The sequence below is a fragment of the Lathamus discolor genome, chromosome 2 (genome assembly GCF_037157495.1).
Source record: "Lathamus discolor isolate bLatDis1 chromosome 2, bLatDis1.hap1, whole genome shotgun sequence".
Lineage (NCBI taxonomy): Eukaryota > Metazoa > Chordata > Aves > Psittaciformes > Psittacidae > Lathamus > Lathamus discolor.
The window spans coordinates 82,109,636-82,130,607 of NC_088885.1; the positions used below are offsets into that span (position 1 = coordinate 82,109,636).

General features: G+C 36.1%; 1 protein-coding gene and 1 long non-coding RNA gene across 5 annotated transcripts in view; one reads left to right on the forward strand and one right to left on the reverse strand.

Moving 5' to 3' along the window:
* CDH18 (cadherin 18) overlaps positions 1-5,331 on the forward strand; it is a 409,491-nt gene extending 404,160 nt beyond the window's left edge. For 3 of the 4 annotated variants that reach the window (XM_065667566.1, XM_065667565.1, XM_065667568.1), the window contains one exon: positions 953-5,331. In XM_065667566.1, coding sequence (XP_065523638.1) covers positions 953-1,455 — 503 coding nt within the window. In that variant the 3' untranslated portion in view covers positions 1,456-5,331. The remainder of the gene's footprint in view (positions 1-952) is intronic. The other variant, XM_065667567.1, reaches the window with a different exon arrangement.
* Positions 5,332-5,696: 365 nt separating this feature from the next.
* LOC136009277 (uncharacterized) lies at positions 5,697-18,037 on the reverse strand. Its single transcript, XR_010610457.1, has 3 exons — positions 17,952-18,037; positions 17,487-17,617; positions 5,697-6,870 (listed from the first exon to the last, which is right to left on the reverse strand). It is a non-coding gene; the product is annotated as an uncharacterized LOC136009277 (long non-coding RNA).
* Positions 18,038-20,972: the final 2,935 nt, after the last annotated feature.

The window sequence follows — 20,972 nt, forward strand, 5'->3', positions numbered from 1 at the left end:
GTTACCCATTAGTTAATATATTCTTTTGCTATTGTTGGTTTTGTTTTTTCTTTCTGGCAGAGGCACAGCTTGCTGGGTACATATGTGTGCGCTACTCATGTGCCTTTTTGCATTCGTATAGAGACAGCAAGAAATAATGGGCATTACAGTGTGACCCACGTAGGAGATTTTGAGGATTTTTTTCTAAAGGCTCAACATTTTCTGAAGACAACTTTCCTCACAGCTTACTTCAGAAATTCCGTGTCAAGAGGCTATTTTAAAATGTATAGTAATGAATTTAGTTTATAATCCTATGGTTTATCATACAAGATTGAATATTCATAAGAGAAAAAAATAAATCTTTTGCCTTTTAAATGGACATATGTGCTAAATACTGGTTTTAATGAAGCACTGGAAATCCTTAGCAATGCTTCTGAAAAATGTCACCCCTAGTAACTCATTCAGCTGAAAGAATGTTATCCCCTTTTATGTCCTTTATGAAATCTCAAATAATCCAACCAGTGGATTTCATTATTGGCTCAAGAAACCCCAGCAATCCCTACCAAGATAATATGAAGAGTGCTTTTTACTGGCCCTTTGGATGACCAGGCTGTATTGGAAGTTTGTGGTTTCAGTACAACATTATTAATTTTCCTCTTAATTGTGCTTTGTGCTATGCCAAAACACAGCTGTATGGATTTCATGGGTGTTTTCCAGGCATACAGTAATCTATCTTCAGGCAACACGTTACACAGCAAAGCCATTGCTCTCTTAGGTATACAAGTGCACTGTTTTCCAGATTGGACAGGTCTGGTGACCTTTTGTTACAGACACATGCCTGATATAATGATCTCAAATACCTATATTAGTATGAAAATATTACACCTCTGTAATTGACTTAGTATCTGATATTTCTTTAGTATATGTATGCTTATTTCAGATGTAAATTTTAAGCCTACTCTAATATCTGCAGTTTTCTCTTTAGCAATTGTGGTCCTTTTCATCACTCTAAGACGCAGCAAGAAGGAGCCGCTGATCATTTCAGAAGAAGACGTCCGGGAAAATGTTGTAACATATGATGATGAAGGTGGTGGAGAAGAAGACACAGAAGCATTTGACATCACAGCACTGAGGAATCCATCAGCTGCTGAGGAGCTAAAATATCGGAGGGATGTTCGCCCTGAAGTGAAGCCTGTGCTCAGGCATCATGCCTCCTCAAGCCTTGACAGTATAGATGTTCAGGAGTTCATTAAACAAAGACTGGCAGAGGCTGATCTGGACCCCAGTGTGCCCCCATATGACTCCCTGCAGACATATGCCTATGAAGGTCACAGATCAGAAGCTGGATCTATCAGCTCTCTGGATTCAGCCACAACACACTCTGACCAGGATTATAATTACCTTGGAGACTGGGGGCCTGAGTTCAAGAAGCTAGCTGAACTCTATGGGGAAATAGAATCAGAAAGAACAACTTAGTTGTAATTCCCAGAACGAAGAAGTTCCTAAACAACTGGAGATATAATGACAGCAGTGGTAACAAAAAATGAATACAGTACTTGGAACTGAGCAAGTTATATGCAGTTACTGTAGAACAAGTGCCCTTTTCATATCTGAAACTGGGTTCTCCAACTGAAAGAAAGTCGAATTTTGAAAAATACAGAAAAAAGAAGCTATTTGTCCCTTGTGTATATTTTTTAATTGCTCAATAAAGTCTGTGGTACCGTTATCTGTAACAATACCTAAAGTAAAGCCAAGCAGTGACATTTTTATTGCAATATTGCTTAGCATCTCAAAGCTACCATAAGTTTATGGTCATGCCAGTTTAGGAAGATAGCTAACAGAGGAGCAAATCTCTTCCAGGTTGCATTTCTAGCTGTGCTTGAGCCTTGTGATCCCAATGTGAGGTAGCCAGTGGGGTTTACTATCAGTGTGAGAAGTGCTAAGCCTGTTTCCTTTACAGAAGAGATAAACCACACCTGCCCTCTTAAATGGTCCTTTGATGATTTAATCTTACTGAATTAGCAAGTTTCATTGAGATGATATCCTTTTGTTATGTCCTTCATAATCTTTTCATCCACAACCAGCTAACAGTGGGGGACGTCATTAGCTTGTAGCTCTAACGTGGCTCTAGCCTGTAACCCTAGGCCTACTCTGTTCCTGTGTGCTATAGGAACTGTTGTTTCCAGTGTTGTGCTTTTATTTTCTGTCTTTTCATGGGAACATCATTCATTTAAATGGAATGGGTCCAAAGTACTCTTTATGCAGCAAAGCAGATGAAGCATAGGCTCTTTCAATAAAAAACAGTCATGGCAGCATCATTAAACTATGCAGCTGTTTGTTTCACTGTGCTTCACTTACGTCAGTAGATGGAGCTTCTCAAGTCTTCTGCTGTTCTGAGTCCAGGAGCTACACCAATCAACTTAAAATATAGTTCTTAATCATCATGTCTCTCTATTTCCATGTGTGACTGAAAGCAGGACAGCTGCTGGTAAAACACTGGGTTAACAAAAAATTAAGCAGAGAATAAGATGATGATTTTTTAGTTAAGAAAAAATCTGCTGATATTTAATTGTTCTTAATTTTCCTATGGGTTAAATAGATTTTTTATGCTAGTAATTTTCTGGCATTGTAGAACTGCTAAACAGTTCTTAACACTGCAGGCTGTGTAACACCTAATACAGCAGATTCTTACGGTTTTCTTTGTTTTGTTTGAAGCTTCAACTTTTTGTACCTTGAGCTCAGTAGAAAAGGGTCTGCATTTATTGTGGGCCTATTGTGTGAACAGGATTATGAAGTCTTCCCTTCTTTACTGTGCGGTTGGGTAGGCCCTAGATATGACTGAAACTTCAGATCAGTTCTACTTTGAGGATATATTTTTTTAAATTAACTGCTTCCTGAGATGTAGTTGACTGCTTTTGGTTTAAATAGCCTTCTGGAAAAATTAGCAAGTAGGCTTGTAAAAAACTTTTCAAACTGTAAAATGTATTAGCTGCACTGTAGTTTTTAAACTGGTTTTTACTCAACTGTTTTGTTAGTCACTTGGAAATTGCAATGTTCCTCTTTCTGTCAACATCTGAACCCACAGGACAAATTAGAAAAAAAATACCCTGAACTATAAAATATTCTGTGGGGAATTTGAAAGTAGTTTAATAATCTGTGTTCAGATTTTTATTTATTTATTTTTACCAAATACGGCATCTTCTAGAAGTGTATTTTAGAAGACATTCTGATTTTAGAAAAACGTCAAACAGATATTTAAATGCAGTAAGAGTTATACACAAGTTGAGAATTGTTTATGTCTTTTTGGAGGACAGAGTTAGGCTATGTTTCAGTTTTGTCCCAACTGAAGTGACTAGTAGTGCAGGATTTTATGAGGATAAATTTTCTTTGATTTAGATCGCACTTGCTTTATCTAATTTTTTATATTGTATTACTCAAGTCCTAAGAAGAAAGTATTTCAGTGTTAGTCATACCATGGGCCATAATTCTTCTTACAGCATCTGCATAAAAACTGTATTCACTGTTATATTATAGTTTTTGAGGTATTAGTTATCTTTATGTTCCTCTGAAGCAGAGAAAATCCATTGTATTTTGTGCTTTAAGGAGTGTTCCCACCATTGTTTTCTTTTTATTTGCTTCATAGAATGTTCAGAATTAAAGCCAACAGAAGTGCAGTGGCATAAGCAAATAATCACTCCTTACGCTTATGTTCTGATTAAGTTAACGAGAGAAGGAGATCATATCTCAGAGAAACAAGAATTCCCTTTTCACCATTCCTGGTGGTGTCTCTGCTGCTGTACAGCACATGCATCATACCCACAGCCCCAGGAAGCCTAAATCCCTTAAAACTTTGCAGGGGTATTGAGATATTGCTTCAGTGATGTTGCGTTGTGTCCTGTTCAGTACGTCCTATCCACAGTGATCGCCAAATGTGTGTTTCTATCATGACACGTCTGCATGCTTGCTATGCTTACTGTTTTTTACTCAAACACACGTCACAGTGCCGTGTTGTTTGCATGACAAATCGCAGAATATTAAATCTTCAGCGCCACAGAAAAAGCCCTCACACTGCAGAAAGAACAGGTTTACATATTTATTTCCCTAATCCCACTAATTTTTCCTTTAGTCTCCTAGAAAAAAAAAATTACATTTTAGAATTTCTATGTGAACATTGATTAAACTAGGAAAAGATTAACACTGTATGCCGTGGAGGGCACGATCGTTTCATATCATTGCTGATTAAATGAACTATATATTGAGTGAAGGTGGGAAATTCCTAGTTCATGGTTAAGTCTGGTTGTATGGACTTTGCTTAAAACTTTACTCAATCTTTTGTGTATTCACATTCTCAGATATTTTCCTGTTAGCCTAAATAGAAATCCTGTTGCAGCTTAACAACTAAAAGCTGAAAACTGCCAGTTTTTCAGATACTGAGTGAAGTTAAATAGCACATACAAAATGGTGCTTAAGGGCTTTCCAATTTACAATTTTATTTCTGCAACAGCTATTCAACAAATAGTACACTTAGACCAAATTAATTGGTCATATTCCTTCAAACAAACCCTCTTTCTTGTAATGGTGAGGGCACTCGTTAATCTTGACGCGTCAACTGAGAAAATTATAAGTATTTTAAAAGATGGAAATGCACTGTCAGCCTAAAAATGGTCAAAATGTAATTTAATACACTTCAAGGATGAGGAAGAGCTTGAATTCAACTGGCGTTAGTTTAATACATTGAAAACAAATTAATTTGTTAATCAGTGTTGTCTTTTATTACATATCCATGAAAGACTGTAAAAGTTGAAAGTAATTTCACTGTGTTATGCACTTTATTTTTTTGCTTTCTTAGAAAACCAAAAGAATTGTAAATGGTTTTGGTTTTGAATTCTGATTGATGCAGTTGTTTAAGTTGTGAATACTGCAAGAAAATGTCTATGTGAAAATATTCTCATTGGTATTTAAAATGAATTACATATTTCTGTGGTCTAAGGCTTTGTAAAATCATCTTTTAAAAAATCTAAGTATGGAACCAGCCTGGAATTAAGCAAACTCATAGTCTCACAAAAAAAAGGATAACAAAGGAAATATTCTAAATGCAGAGACGATGAAATTATGCTGCGTAGGATTATTTTGTGGACTATAAAGTGCTAAGACCTTGTACTTGCAGTACATATAAATGGCACAGTGCATTCTGAGGAACATAAGGAGCGTGTTGCAAGTATTGGGCCATCCTTATTTTTCCAAAGTCTCCAAAAATATATCTATTTTTTTTAACAAAAGAGTAATGTAAAGTATACCTCCTAATGCAAGTGTTATTGATAGAAATTGTTACATTTTCTTTTAATAAACAAAAGGGACAAAACCTTTTATTCGTATTTTTCAAATAAAATATGCTCTTTGCTATGGTGATGGGTTATTGTATTCCTCATCACAACTGGAACAGGTTGTTTTCTCTTCACTCCTGTATTGTATACTCACCAAAGAAATGTTAACTATCAAAAGACACTCTGTCTTGAAGAATCAGACACGATATGGTAGTGTTAATGAGGTCAATGTCAGAAATTGTATACGGTAACTTTATCTAGATTTTAATGCTAGGTATAGTCACTTAGTTGTGTCGCTGCTTCAAAGACTGTCTTACATGATTATTGCTACAGATGGGTAGGGAGAGGGGGAGATACCGAGCGATACTTTGCAACAGACTGCAATATAACAGCTAAACGGTACATTACTTTTACTTGTGGCAACTATTGCACTCCAACCATCACTGTCCAGAAACTGAAATACAGCATTATAGGATGAATACATTATCCACATGAGTGAGTTAGAAAATTGCACATCTATGAATCCAGATTGGTGGTAACAGCCAGCGTTATTATCCTAAGTTGACACAGAGTAGAAGAAAAAAAACAGGCAAGGTTGTTCACAGTGATGATGCTCAGGCACATGCAATTAAATGCATATTCTATCTCAAAGGAATTAACAGGCTTTACCAACAGATTACATCTTAGAAAATAATGGCTAACAAGGAACTTGTTGCATGCAGATCCTTCTTTCTGAGATGTAAAATTCAAAAACAATGCTAAGAATTGATAGAAAATGAAAATACATTATAGTAGTCTACTTACTCTGTTGCCCACAAGCCAGTTTAAATTGTGTAGCACCATACTATGCAATAGCCACATGTGCCTCGCCCCACAAAAAAAATGACTATGGTAAGATAATATTTGCAAGACAAGTACTGTCAGCCTGAATCTGAATGCAAGTTCAGGAGAGGAATTAGTACTTTTGTGGTTTTTGTCTGGATCCTCATTTGAAGTGTTTAAACTTTCTGAAGTATGTGTCTAAAGATTTCGGATCATCTTTCATGTTTAAGATTCACTGAACTCGTTTGGGGTGGGTTTTTTTTGAGGGTGGCAGGTTTTTTGTTTGTGGGTTTTGGTGTTTGTTTTTTTTTGTTTGCTTTTTTGTTTTTTTTTTTGTTTTTTTTTGTCTTGGGAAAGCTTACCATCCTTTAGTTTAACAATAATACAGGTAGTTTTGTTAAATTAAATTTCAGATTGCTTGAAGTCCATACTACTCATTCTACATGTGGCACATTTATTATTTATATTTAGGTACAAAGAACCTTTAAAAGCTAGAAAGCTTTGCTTGTGAGTTTAGTCATCTTTTTCTGTGGGCTTTATAATAATGTGTAACATTTCTGTGTCATGTAACTCCTCACAAATTCACCAACACACCTCAACTTTTAATTAATAAAGAAAGCCCTGAAGATGCATTGAAATCTTTCCTCACCAGCTGCCTCTAAATTTGGTTTGTTCATGCAATAGAGCTTATTATAGGTGATGGGCAGTCAGCACCTGCAGAAACATCCTCTTCAGCAAAGCAACCCTGAAAGGGAAAAATGACATTTAGATTAGGACTCAAGGCACACAGAGCTTGAAAGACGTTAGATTCCTAGACAAGCCCAAACAAAATCAGGGTCCATGGGACCTTCAGAGTGGACCTTGTCATTATAAATGTTTCATGTCCAAATAGCTGCTGAGGTCAATGGAAAGCCTGATAAAGGCACATGTAAATAAGTGAACTGTTCAAGTATCGGAACTGCACATCTTATGCAAGAATTCTGGATAAGAACAGGTCAGTCTTAATGCATCTGCCAGGTGAACAGTCTAAACACAGTTCTGAGGAATGCTGCAACTCTTAACACACACCATTAACAGCCATATTGTCTTGTTACAAATCAGACTGTTCTTTGCTGTATGAAGATTGTACATTGTTCATTTAAAATATGAATCAATACCCATGTTCCATGTTTAATTCTTTCCTGTATCTTCTGGAATCGATGTGGGACAAAGCAACCAGAAGTAAAATTCAGCGCTCTTTTAAAGTCTCAAGCACAACATACCTGACAAAAAATTTCAAGATAGGATTTGAGTTGGGCAAAAATAAATTCTGGTTGTGTACAGAAAGTAAAATTCACTTTCACTAAGCAAAGTATTTTTTGTTTTATTGTAGGACTACTGATTTAAAACTATGCTTGAAGTGTAATGGTATATGAAAATATACATGTCTTGATTATGTCATAAAGACACATTGGATTTCTCAAAAAGAAGCAAAATCAGCTCACAAACTGTACTATCTGCAACCCCTTTGAACTTACTGGCTTTGATCAAACTTTTATTTTCCAGTTTCAATGCTTTGTGCTACATAAATTTTGGAAATTTTGTGGAAATGGTAATGCAGAGGAGTATGATTCAGAGATTAAAACACTTTTTAATCTCTAGCTGCCATAGCTATTAAAAAAAACCCTACAATTGAAAACATCTTTATGAAAAGTATTATCTCTGAAGAGCAACTAGTATATAATGTTGGTGATAATAAAAATAATAATGTTCTTCTTTTTTGCTCGTTTTATCATAAAGCATCAAATCAGAAACTGGCGCTATTTCTTGTGTTGTATGTCTCCAAAATATTTCAAACCTGACCTATAGAGGGAAAATCCCTGTGAACAAGGTGCCTGTCAGTTCTGTTTTGTCTGTCCTCAGACTTTGTTTTAATAGTTTCATACAGAGATTGTTTTTAATGTAGGATGCCAAGGATCCTTTAAGTGTTAACTAATTGACTAATTAACTCAAATATAGCATCTAGTTTTCTGAGAGAAGGAAATGAAAGGCAAAGTAGACCTCTCAAATCTTGTACATGGAACAGATGCTCAGACTCCTAAAGCAAATTGGAAACCACCACCTCATAAGCATATTCTCTCTTATGCAGTGTTATTTAAAAATGAAGACAAAAAGATGTTCCATCTCTCACTTCATGTTATCTTTAATTTTAAACAAACCTTGCATGTATCTTTATAATTTTTTCAATAATATTGTTTCAGTAAGACTCTGTAATTTTATTATTTTTTTAAATTTAATTTCTTCTGGTAATTTCCCAAGAATAGTAAGTCACTTGTTTTGAATTTGATGGAAAGTCTATTAGAAGGAGTGTTCTTTGACCAAGTCCAGGATAGAACTTCTCATCAAAATCTGCAAGGACAAATCCATTACTGACTGATCAAAACACTTTACAATGGATGTAAAAGATTGACTTTAGAGCAAGACATTAGATGGTGATCTCCCAGCTCAACTATTCCTTTATCATAATCCCACATCACAATTTATGACAATTACTGACTACTTACCAAGTAGTTTGGGATAAAAGAGTATTGTTCTTTCCTGGGTCAAGTGACCCTGAAATCATGAGTTATACATTGTTTGCTGTATATCCTCCTTTATTGCTTCATGTTTTCTTTCTTTTCCAGCCCCATCAGCTCCCTTTTTTTGCTAGATGCCTGAAGCAGTGTGGTATGATAATTTATCTTACGAATGTCAGAGCAATCTAGGAATTACATTTAATCACTCTGCAAAATTGAAATACTTATCAGCAGTATCTGATGCCAAATATACTAATCTTCATTTTTTACTCTGGGGAAAACATTTTAATAGGACTTTATCACAGCTGAATTCCCTACCTTCTTCCAGTGTGTAATATGAAATTCAAAGCAGCTTCTACGATAACTTGAACAATCTTATTGTTATTAAGCATTTATATTGGCCAAAACCCTAGTGTCCTATATCATATATAAAATGACATTATTTACCTAAGGAATTTCTGTCTTAAGCAAAGACTTGTACAGGAGGGAAGGGGATTGTCGGAAGCATAAGGAACAATAGAGCTATTAGAGTAGATAGCTAGCAAATATCAGAGGGCAATTACAGTTACTGATGAAATGATCAGAGATACATCATACTATCAAGAAAATACATAGTGATACAGGACAGATTTTTCCAGTACTGTTATTATAAAGATTTATGAATTAACACTGCAATATTTTATGGCTATTCCCATTACAGGTAATAAGAACATAAGTTATGTGTGATAAATAATGGGGATAGACTATGAAATTCAGGAAAAATACATTGGAAAAAGGAACATTTTAAAGTTATTCATTTATCTTTGTATTTATTTACACTAAAACTTTTTAATTATTAGTGGTAGTTTCTAATGGTGGTATTGTAAATATCCACATTGCTGGGTCAGTTATGTATATGCAGACTCCCACTGGTATGCTTAGGTTTTTGGCTTGCTGATTTTACATACAGATTTTGAAAATAGTTTGTTCTGCAGGAAGTTTTAGACTATACTTTTGTAACGAAAACCTGCTACAATTTCCTCACTTCTGAAGCAGAATTTTATTTTTTCTGATAAAGATTACACATTGCAAGAACAGTAACAATAGCTACACAAAGGTCTGCCGGTGAAAATAGTGATGTGTCATAACTTTTGCTGATTTCTATCCACACAAAATATTGGCAGAGCTGACAAAATGCTGGAGAAGGTTTCTGTCAGGAGACACATACCAAAACTTCTGTTGACTATTTTCCAGCTGTTTCACATCTAACCAAATTTCAGATTTAGGTGGATTTAATATGATTTTATTGCTTCCACTTTGTTTAACTTGTGTGTGGGGAAAAAGAGGAAAAAAAAAGAATATAGACATCATACAAAACACAGAACCTGAATTCACCATACATGCACCTTACACCTCATGCTATATTAGTTTACTATTATCCCTACAAGAACAAAGTGAAATGGAACAAACATTTTGTCTGCTTTGGACCTTTAAATTCTATATTGGATTCTCAACTGTCATGTCAATGAAATGATAGCTTTAATGTGTATATACAAAGATGCCGTGTATCAATTAAAAAGTAAGTGGCTTTGGACAACACTTTAGACTTGAACTCAGCCTGGTTCTTGCTGAGTTATATTTTAGAAGGAAAGAACAGTGTGAGAAAAGGCCAGGTTGGATGAAACTTTAAGCAACCTGGTCTACAGGAAGGCGTCCTTGCCTATGGGAAAGGGACTGGAACTAGATGATCCTCAAGGTCGCTTGCAACACAAACCATTCTGTGATTCATTCTATGATTCATGATTCATAATGGGATAGGCAATAGAAACATCCCAATATAAGCATGTGGATGGGATACTTGGTGTCTTGTAAAGTTTTACTTGATTCTGACAGGCACGAAGATCTGATGCTGTGGAAAACTTTGCCCTTTGAACGTGAAAAGCTTTTCCTTGTTTGCAAGGTTTTCTATGTCAGACATTATCACAACTTGAAAGGATTCATCCTGAATATGACAGGCTATGTGATGGTTAATCTGTCTCTTTGCACCTTGTGCAGTTGCTGTTGATGTTGTGGTCTGTATGGTCCTGGTACTGCTAAGAAGCATCCCATTCTTGACAGACTTCAAATTGACGTACCATAGTAAATTTATTTGGTTATAAAATTATTATGAAATGCTGAGCATTTCAGTTCAAGGTTACTATAGTTCATGTTTCTTCAGTGTTAGTAGAGAAAACCTGCATGACGGCAGTGCCAAAGAGAGTCAGTCTGATCGCCCCATTCCTGTCTGCTCCTAATTATATCCTGAGTTTCTTATTTGAGGATCTGACAAGTAGTCCTGTAAACAGACCTATCCAGTTAAAAAAAAAAAAAAAAAAGAAAAGAATAGCAGAGCATTCCATCTCCAGCTTCCATCGCTGGTACATCTACATCACTGGTAGTGTTTCCAGATTTGAGTGGGAAACCATCATGCCTCAGCAGCTATGAAAATCTTTCTACAGAACTCATCAAAGTGAACTTGTTCTGTTGGGCATAGAATGTAACTCTATTTTTGTCTGGTTTGATTTATGTAAAATACATCTGAAATTCTCACCTCCTCTCATCATGCAATTAAAGTTTAGCAATGTTGCTTGCACTTCTGTAAAGTGAAACCTGAGCCAACACATTTCACAATCAAAAATCAAAGGAAAAGTCGAAGTAGTACAAAGCTATGGTGACAACAATATCAGCTGTGTAAGGGATAAGGAGAAAAGGGGAGAAATGCTTTTTTAAGCAGAATACCATTCTATTGGTAATACAGAATGACTATAATCTGTTGTAGAAAAAAGTGTGAAAAAATCATACCACTGGACTCTGAGCATACAGGACTTCTCTGTATTCTGAAGGCCAGAAATGAAAATGGCTTTGCTAAATGGGAAATTCCCAGAAAATTATTTATGTATACTACAGTATCACCTAAAGAATTTCCGGATGATCAGGACCTGAACTTCTTGGTGCTGAATAAACACCAGCTGAGATTTGCTACCTCAGGGATCTTAGCATCCTCAAGGTTGAGAAAAACTGTCATCGAGCTGATGACAGAAATATTATGAATAGAAACAAAGGATAATCTATGATGTTTTATAAATGAAGTCTGAGGGACAGCCTAACTAAGGGGAAGATAAAATTGAATAATTTCTGAGAGAAATAGGATAAATAACTTGATGCTTCTGCTATATATTAATATGTAATTTAATATTTATATTCACATCAATAGAAATAAATAATCACTATTTCCAGCTATATATAATAGAAAATATACAGGTGAGCAAAAGGCCTTGATACAGTTTTTTCACAACATTGTAAAGGATATCTTCACAATACATGCAGGAGAGAGGAATAATTGTAGTCGATCCAGTAATAATGGACATGAAACTGTAGTTCACTCAGTGATAAGAAAGTATTTTGTCTATATAATGATGTAGAATAAAGGAAAAACATTTTTCTAGCAAGGAGATTGACAGTAGAAGTAAACTAGTTCCTTGAGCTTAGTATAATAAAAATAAAACTCTATTCCACGGAAAAGAAATAGCTATGCATCCATAAACAAATAATCTTTTCTAGTCTCTGCCATTGATTCCCTATCTGTCCTTAAGCGAATACCCTAATACATACCTATTAGAAAGCAACTTTCTTGTATTTCTTCCATTGTGTAACTCATTAGTTCCAACTGTTCAAATATGCTTCCCAGAAATCAGATCTCTCCATATATATACAATATATACTAAATATTCATATATATACAATATATACTAAACAGAAGATGCTAAAATGAAAGATGCTGCAACTTCCTGGTGATGATTTATCCTAACAATCTGGAACCTTAAAATTAGATGATTTGGGATCTCAACTATAATGTCCACCTTTGAAAATCCCTTTTTCTTAAGCGCTTTAAGAACCTGTGGTGAAAAATGGCAGAAAAATTCCTGACTACTCTATTCTTCAAGTATTCTTAAAAAGTGCCTAGAAATGATTAAAAACAGCAAAATCAAGTAGACACAGCAATCCATACTATCTGTGAGGGAAAAGTAAATCTAGTTTATGTAGAAGACTAATTCTTCAAGATGTTGGGAAGCCTTTGCATAAGGATAATCTGGCTGATTTAGTACACTGGAACTGCAAACAGCTTTTGATAAGGTCCTTTATCAAACCTATTATGGAATGACATCATCTTACAGACTTAAGAAGAGAAAAAAACCCAGTACAGGAATACTTTGTAAGATTTCTCAGTGTAAAGAGTACAGTTAGGCATTATGGTAGGACTGCAGTTGTTTGACAGAGTCAAAGATAATCTAGTAAAACAAACTGTGAAGACTTGCAAAGCAGTGAATGGATACTTAGTGCAGGTACTGAAGCTGTGGATGAAACTGAAATAAAAGCAAGGTAATAAGCAAAAGCAAACCTAACCCAAACTGTACCTTTACCGTGAGCTCAGGGTAAACTGTTTCTATTTTGAGTCACTTTTTCTATCTAAATTTCTGCTAAGCAGTCACCAAAAACAACATAAATAAATCTGCTGTTAAGAATTATTAGGCAACAACAGAACAACAATTACAAACTGCCATTATGCTACTTGGAAGACCCAGAGTGATTCCACATTTCTACTACTCAGTGAAACAGCCCGGTTCCACAGGAAATAAAGAAAACATACAGAAACCAAGAACACTGTTCAAAGATATCAAGTAGCACCCATCTTAGGTGATTAAAAAATTTAGGACTTTTCAATATGGAAAAAAAAAAAAGAATGATTATAACAATATTTAAAAAAAATTAAAATTAGAACTGTCATGCAGGACATACACAGAATAGTAGCATCACTATTTTCACATTAGAAGAGCTACGAGACATAAATTACTTTAGTGAACAGATTTAAAATAGAGTAGATACATTTTCACATGGTATGCAACTAAGTGGTAAAAGTCATGTTGTGGATACAGAACTGATAGAGCCTTTTGTTTTCATAGCAGAGGTGGCTTTGGAAGTCACACAGCTGCAACTGTTGTAAGGTACAGCATTGCTGGCCTGAAACATCCTCCTGGTGGTGTTTTTAAAAACTGCTTCAACCCAAAGAAATTTTGCCTAGTGGCAATGGAAAAACATCTGGCTTCTGGCAAAGGGAGGAGATATTAAAAATGAGACCAAATAACTGTAGGGTTAAAACTGGATCCGGTGTTTCATGCCTAATGGTTTGGAATACAAAGAAACCATCAAATAATTTCCACACATGTAATGCTTACATCCATCCCCTCCTGTGTCTTTCAAATTTGCCTGCAACCCAGCTACAGATGTAATTCATGAACTTTCTTCATCTGAGCTGGTTCATCTGCAGATAATGCCAGTCAGGAAAATGAATCCACAAGTCCATTTAAAGCCCAATGAATTATGAAACTGAAGTCAAAGGACTGCTGGCCTCTGCTCATCCTGTACTGTCCACAGGGATCTATTATCCCATTCAAAATGCTCTGAGGTGAGTCATTACATAATTAAATTACTGAGAGCTGAGATTACAGAGCAATCATAAAATATATTCAGAGAATCATTTTTAAAAGAAATAGAAATGTGATCCATTATATTTCTCAAGAATTAATCACATTGCCTCTGACATTCATGCAGTTTTTCATATTATGCTTGAGACTGTATCTAACAAAATACCTAGTATGAATCTAGCTGATGTTCTTTATTCAGTATCAGGGCAGCTCAAAGAAAACTTCAACATTAAAGATTCCAACTATATATGTTAAAACTTAAGAAATTCAAAGCAAACCCAACCATTTAAATCCTTCTATTGTTGGAAGTAGTAAATTAGAAGAATGCATTGAAACATCACATCTTTTGTTACAAATGTGATAATTTGAAAGAAAGAGAATTCATATTTTAAGCATATGAACTTATAAATAGTACCTTACTCATGTCATAAGCAAATAAGAAGTTATTCATATCATGCATAAGAAAAGGCATGTGTCACCAAAACAGATTTACTTCTTACCCTGTAAATCAGTGAGTGGTTTTATTACAATTTCTCCTCTTTTTTCCAGTATCTAAGCTTTTAAAGGAACTGCTCTTAAGTATATTACCTGATTATGTTTTATACTGTGCATGTAAAAATAGACTGCTTTTCATAAAAAAAGTCCACATGCTGCTTACTGAGATAAAAGATATAAATGTAATTTAATGGAACATGGTTTAATCATATTGATTATAATAAAATATATGTATGGGACTTGGATCATATATGGCTCTATGAACATCTTTCTGTGTGTATACATATGTGCAACTATATATACATATAAAGTAAATGCATTGTAGCTTGTAATTCTTACCTTCCTTTTGCAGAATGAAGATTGCATTCTATGCTTAAGAGTTAATTGCTAATAGAGTAAGATTTTGTGGGGGACTGATTGTGTTGCAGTGAGCTATATATTCCTTCCTATTTGATAAGTGGAACATTTGTTTCTTGCATTTAAAATTCATCAGGAGACACAAGGTTGTCTCTTACAGCATTTTATTAGTTCTATGTCATTTGCAAATGTGATAGCTACCACCTATTGTTAACAGCTTATTTATTTATGCTGAACTTTCACCAATACACTGCCCACAATAAGCATACAGTTCAGTTAGATATGGGCATTTGATGTGGTTCTGCACAAGATGCAAAAGAAAATCTTGCCCCTATAAATTAGTAACTCTGCCTATTTTATTTTGAATATTCCAGGAAAACCAGAAAAATAAAAGTCATATATTACAATGTTCTGCTTATAGATCCAATTTTACTCAGGCAAGCAGAGCCACACCTTCCACAGTCACACCACATATACACACCCTTGATATACTCTTATTTTAAACATAGTAAATATATAGCAAAATTAATAATTTGAATAAAGAGTTTAAACTACTGAGAAACAGTATTTTAGAGAGAGCAGAAAGCCACAGCAGAGCAACAAATTCCATACACTTGTGTCAAAATGAGATAGCTTTTATCTTTGTACTGAAAAACTCCAATACATCATCTTTCTTGTTGTGTTTATTTGATAGAGCCAAGGGGGTTTATTGCATCAAACTGAAGAAAACAAAGCTACTTGGTGATCTATATGTACCGACTGGGATATTCATTCTTAGTCACCTGGGGTGGCACTGGAGTTAGATTCTGTATGATGTATTTATATTTATGTGTCTGTGTCTATTTTTTAACAGTGTTGCATGAACTGCAAGACTGAAGCGACCACTTCATTCTCAGATAGCTCAGCTGCTCTGCTGCTTCCATTTGAAATAGGCTGATTGTCTCTCAGTTAAAAAATATTACCCTGATCAATAGCCTTCTTGGGGGAAAATTGCTTTGCATTCAGGGGCATATTAGGAGAGAAATGACTTTGGGTGGTATATGCTAGAGGCATTTATTTTCTTGTTTCAAAAAGCCTAGGGAAGACAGGGTTTTGATCTGTATTTAGCTATGACTTATTCCTCTACGTTACTCAAGAGCCTTACAGATCATTATGGAATATTATGTATAGGAAAAATCTGACGGATGTATGAGATTCAAATGTCTTCTATTAAAAAAATTTCCTATTCTAACCATTCCATAAAAGCCAAAATGCAGGAAACTGCCTGTAAATCAAGGCTGTGGTATTAGAAGAGATAATGATGGTTTTGATCCTTCTGTCCTGCAGAAACACAATGGCAGACTGACCTACATCAGGATATTGCTGCTCCTGAAGCCTAATTTTTGTGTGGATGGGCATGATGAGCTGTCTTTTGTATATTGCTGGATGGAGTGAAACCGCCTCCCAGCAGGGCTTTCTAAATGAATTTTTGCTGTAAAAGTCACACATCCAAAATTCACACAGTGAATTCACACTATTGCCAGACACATGCCAATAATGGGTTTTGTACAAGAACTACAAAGAAGTTATCCAGTGCAGCTCTTGAGAATCATGACTATTATCTTCTTATCATGTTTCTTGGTGGGAACATAGGCTTGGGGGAATCAGGAGCTCTGCTTTCAGCAGCCTTCTCCTTATCATTACTTCTGGGAGTTCTAGTATTCATTTAGGTTGTCTGGAGACTTGATTTCAGTTGCTGGCCTCACAATGGAGGAGACAAAGTCTAGGCTCCCCTTATGCAATCCCACTGGCTAGTTTTATTATTTGATTTTTATTTGTTAGTATATTTGATTTAAACTTTTTACATTTTCTGTGAGTTGACTTCTCAGGAATGGCAGAAATACAAGTAAATAGGAAAACTAGAGCACAAAAAACACCTCCTGAACTTTTCTGGTTTTTTTTATGTTCTTCAGTTAGTGGAAAATAAATCGTTAGCCACTTAAAAGCTTTCAAAAAATCTCATAACTAATTTTTGCTATTAAGTTTGGCAGACAGATAAGGATTTATGTTAATGTGTTCTTGTGCATTTAACTTGACAGCCATGCACTAGGAAAAGCCCGTGCCCCAGTGACCCTGAAGCAGGGCCAGCCTCCAGCTCCCCAGAGCCCCACCAAGCTGAGACCACTCACAAACCTACACTGTGTCCTGTCCTCAGCCAGTCCCCATCCCCAGGTAGGTGCCTGATGCCCGGGCTGGAACTGCCCCAGTGACCCCTGGGCTGCTCTGCTCCTGCTGGGTGGGGGTGGACTCTGGCTGCCAGGCCCTGCCATCACCCACCCAGAGAGCCCCCAACACCCTAACAGCAGAGCCCTCTTAGATCAGTGACTGAAATACTGATTATATCAACTTACATCATAGAATCATAGAATGTTTACGGTTGGAAAGGACCTTAAGATCATCTGGTTCAGACTTACCAAGTTCCTTCTTTGAATTTGTTTGTTTTCCTGCCTGATCTGTCCTTGCTTTTTGCTAGGCTGCTGTGGTGGGTTGACCTCAGTCTTCTGCCAGATGCCCACCCAGCCACTCTCTCGCTCCCCCTCCTCAACTGGACAGGGGAAGAAAATAGATGGAAAAGCTTGTAAACTGAAATGAAATGATCACTGACCATTCGCTGTCACAGGCAAAACTGACTAAACTTGGGAAAATTAAGTGAATGCATTGCCATTAAAAAGGATTAGTATGGTGAGAAACAGACAAAAACAGGGTTCCAGTCAATTGGTATCAGTTCCTCTCTGCTGCTCTCAACACTTTCCCCGGCCCCACTGGGTGCCCCGGAGCCCCTCCTGCCCTCCTCCCGCTCTGCCCTCGGGGCTCACAGGGCTGTTTCTCACCCGGTTCCCCTCAGCCCTGGCTGCCGAGCACCGTTTGCCCTTCCTTACCCGAGGCGCCCATGGCTGAGGGGCTCAGCTCTGCCCTGCGGTGGGGCCTTTGGAGCCGGCTGTGCTCGGGGCCAGGCAGCACCCACTGCTCTGCACAGGCAGCCCACCTGTGCTATCAGAGCCTGAACAGCTGAACCCGTGATTCCTCAATGATTTTAACACAGCTCACTGCCTGCCTTTACAATAAATCCTCATGTTTTCAAAAAGCTTTTTTCTTTTTATCCCCCCCCCCTTCTTTTCCACTAATCTCAGCCCTATCTTGTCCAATCTAAACTCTACAAAGCCAATGGAAGTATTATTGTCATTTGGACTAAACTTTTAATAAACTGCACCTACCTGTATTCTGTAAACTTAGAGTATCACCTCATGTTCAGTGGTCAGACAGTAAGTGCTCCCTGATGATGCATTGTTTACCTAATTATTCTTATTTTGTTTCTTTGGATAGAGCCTTAGGGCAGCCCACATGATTTAATACATCTGGCTCAGAGAAAGTATTAATTGGTTTTCTGCTTGATAACAAAGCCTAGTTATGAAACAGGACTACAGAGCTGAAAAAGCTCTTGCATTCCCTCCATGCTGTTAGATTTTGCCACTCATATAAACTTCAACTTGAATCTAATGAAGCACAAGCAGAAGTGTGATCGATTTCTCAGTGTGAATAACGATAGAGTCTCTAAAACATAATTTAACATGATAAAAGCTACTATGCACAAAACATGCTCACTTCTGTATCAAAACAATGCACCCTGAGGTTTGGCCAGTACTGCAACAGTATGCTGGAGGAAAAAATTATAATCACTACATAATATATATTCAGGACATAGTACATGATCTACTCCCTCAGTAAGCCAGTACTGGACATCACAATTCGTAATGGTATTTGCCATAAGACACGTACAGTATCATTTCAGGCATGGCAAAAGATAGCATTTTCTTGTGCCTTTAAATCAAATTGCTTAGAATGTTCTATAAAACTCCAGATAGTTTTGTGCAGACAACAAGACAACTCAGAACAGTTTTTAGAGGTAACTGGAAATTCTTTATTTTTAACATTACCTCCTTTACCTCTTATTTTCCACAGCAGTGATCAAGCCTGTCAAAAAAGCTCTTGTAATACTTTTCATATAGTTTCAGTCATTTTTGCTTCACTTGATGAAAAGTACTATCCCCATGTGTTGTGTTAGCTAAGTACTCATACAGCACATTTGAAGCTTGAATTAAAAGTCCATTTTTTCCCCCTGAACAGGATTCATAAATAAAAAAATTCATCTTTGAACAAAACTCAGGTATTGCACTGAAGGGAAAAGGCTTTATGTGTTAACACTGTGAAGACTCAATGATACATAGTAAAATGGCTCTACAAATGATGAAATTGATACATAGTAAAATGGCTCTACAAATGATGAAATTTAGATTGCAAACTAAGTTCTCTGACTTTCATTAAGAAAAAAATAAAAAGCAAACATCATTTTACTTAGTTTTCTAAGGATTTCAGTCAGTATCAGCTCAATTTTAATATGCAGGTGAGCTGAATAAAAAGCCCAAACAGGTAGGCTCCTTTTCTGTACCTTAAATCATCACTCATAGGGCTGTCCTGCTGCCTTAGAGGAGAGCACTTTCAGACTATTACATCTGAGAGACACAGCAATGTCATATCTAGATGCATTTCTTCCCCCTAACTCTAAAGGTAATTCAACAGTATCTTATCCTACTTCATCCTGGTACTCTTAACTGACTGTCAACGATAAAGAAATGAGGACTAATACCAATCATTGGGATCTCATTAAAATGAATTATTGAATGCCATCAAATTACATCTAGTCATGCAGCTGTTAAAGGAATGCAATTGCTCGGATTATGCATAGTCTTTCAAGGTTGGTAGCGGTAGTTCTGTTAACTCCCTTGAAAAAACACTGACAATTGTGCACATTCAGCTCATATCTGTTAGGCATTTTATGAAAGGTACCCATGTTTAGTTCTTTTTCATTCTTTGTGCATGAACAGTCTCTGGGTAAATAGGTATCTAACCCTGTTCAATAGCAAGACATTAGGATAACTATGTGTATCCAGCTGGAAAAACGGAAATTGTTTACGGCTCAAGTGTTCAAGTAACATTCTGATGCAATACTCAAAATTTAAATGTGTTAAGGGTGCACATACTGTTTGAATGACAGCAAGTTTATTTTAAACTTGTGCTTTTAGAGTGTAATTAGTTCTGCGTGAATTTAATAGCTCTTCTTTGCTGCTTTGTCCATCTCTGTTCAAAAGACTGCTATAAATAAAACAGGTTTAAAGGGAAAAGTAGATTAGAAAGAACTGCCTTGATTATGCATCTAGTCCTTAAAAAAAAAAAAAAAATGAAATAACTTACTACAGAGGTTCAAAAATTGCTTGATTCTTTAGTCAGTTTTTCTAACTGATCTCAGATGCTGGAAAACATAGCCACTTCCATAAATCCACTCACTTAAAGAGTAAAAATAAGTCAAATTCGGCTGGAAAAGTTATTAATTGTACACATTTGCACATCTCAATTTGAGAAAAAATAGCTGTTCTGCTTCATTAATCTTTGGTTCTGTGAACTGATTATATATGAGATAAACACATAGAACACTCATGGAAAGTTACAGCTGCTTAAATCATGCTTCTGTGCTGAACCAACACCTGATTTCCATGCTTTTTCGCTAATGTGTTTACTAAACAACAGATAGAGTGGGTTTGCTCATTATGCCAAAAGAGTTGAAACTCTGTGTGCACTTTCTGGCCTCCTGTGCTGTTGAAAACAGCTGAAAGCTATAAAATCCTTTAGTTGGCTTGATTAGACATCAGCCCTTTGCCTGGCATCGATTCAGAGTTTATTAGCAGGTTGCCAGGGTGGGGTTTTTTTCTGTGTTCTTGGCAATTGCCCAAGTTCTTGAATAAGTAAATACTAAACCCAACCAGAATTAATGCTGATCTCTTTTAGAAGATTTCAGTGTTTCCTTTTTCTTTGTCAGATTATAGAATTCTCATGTATATACTGAT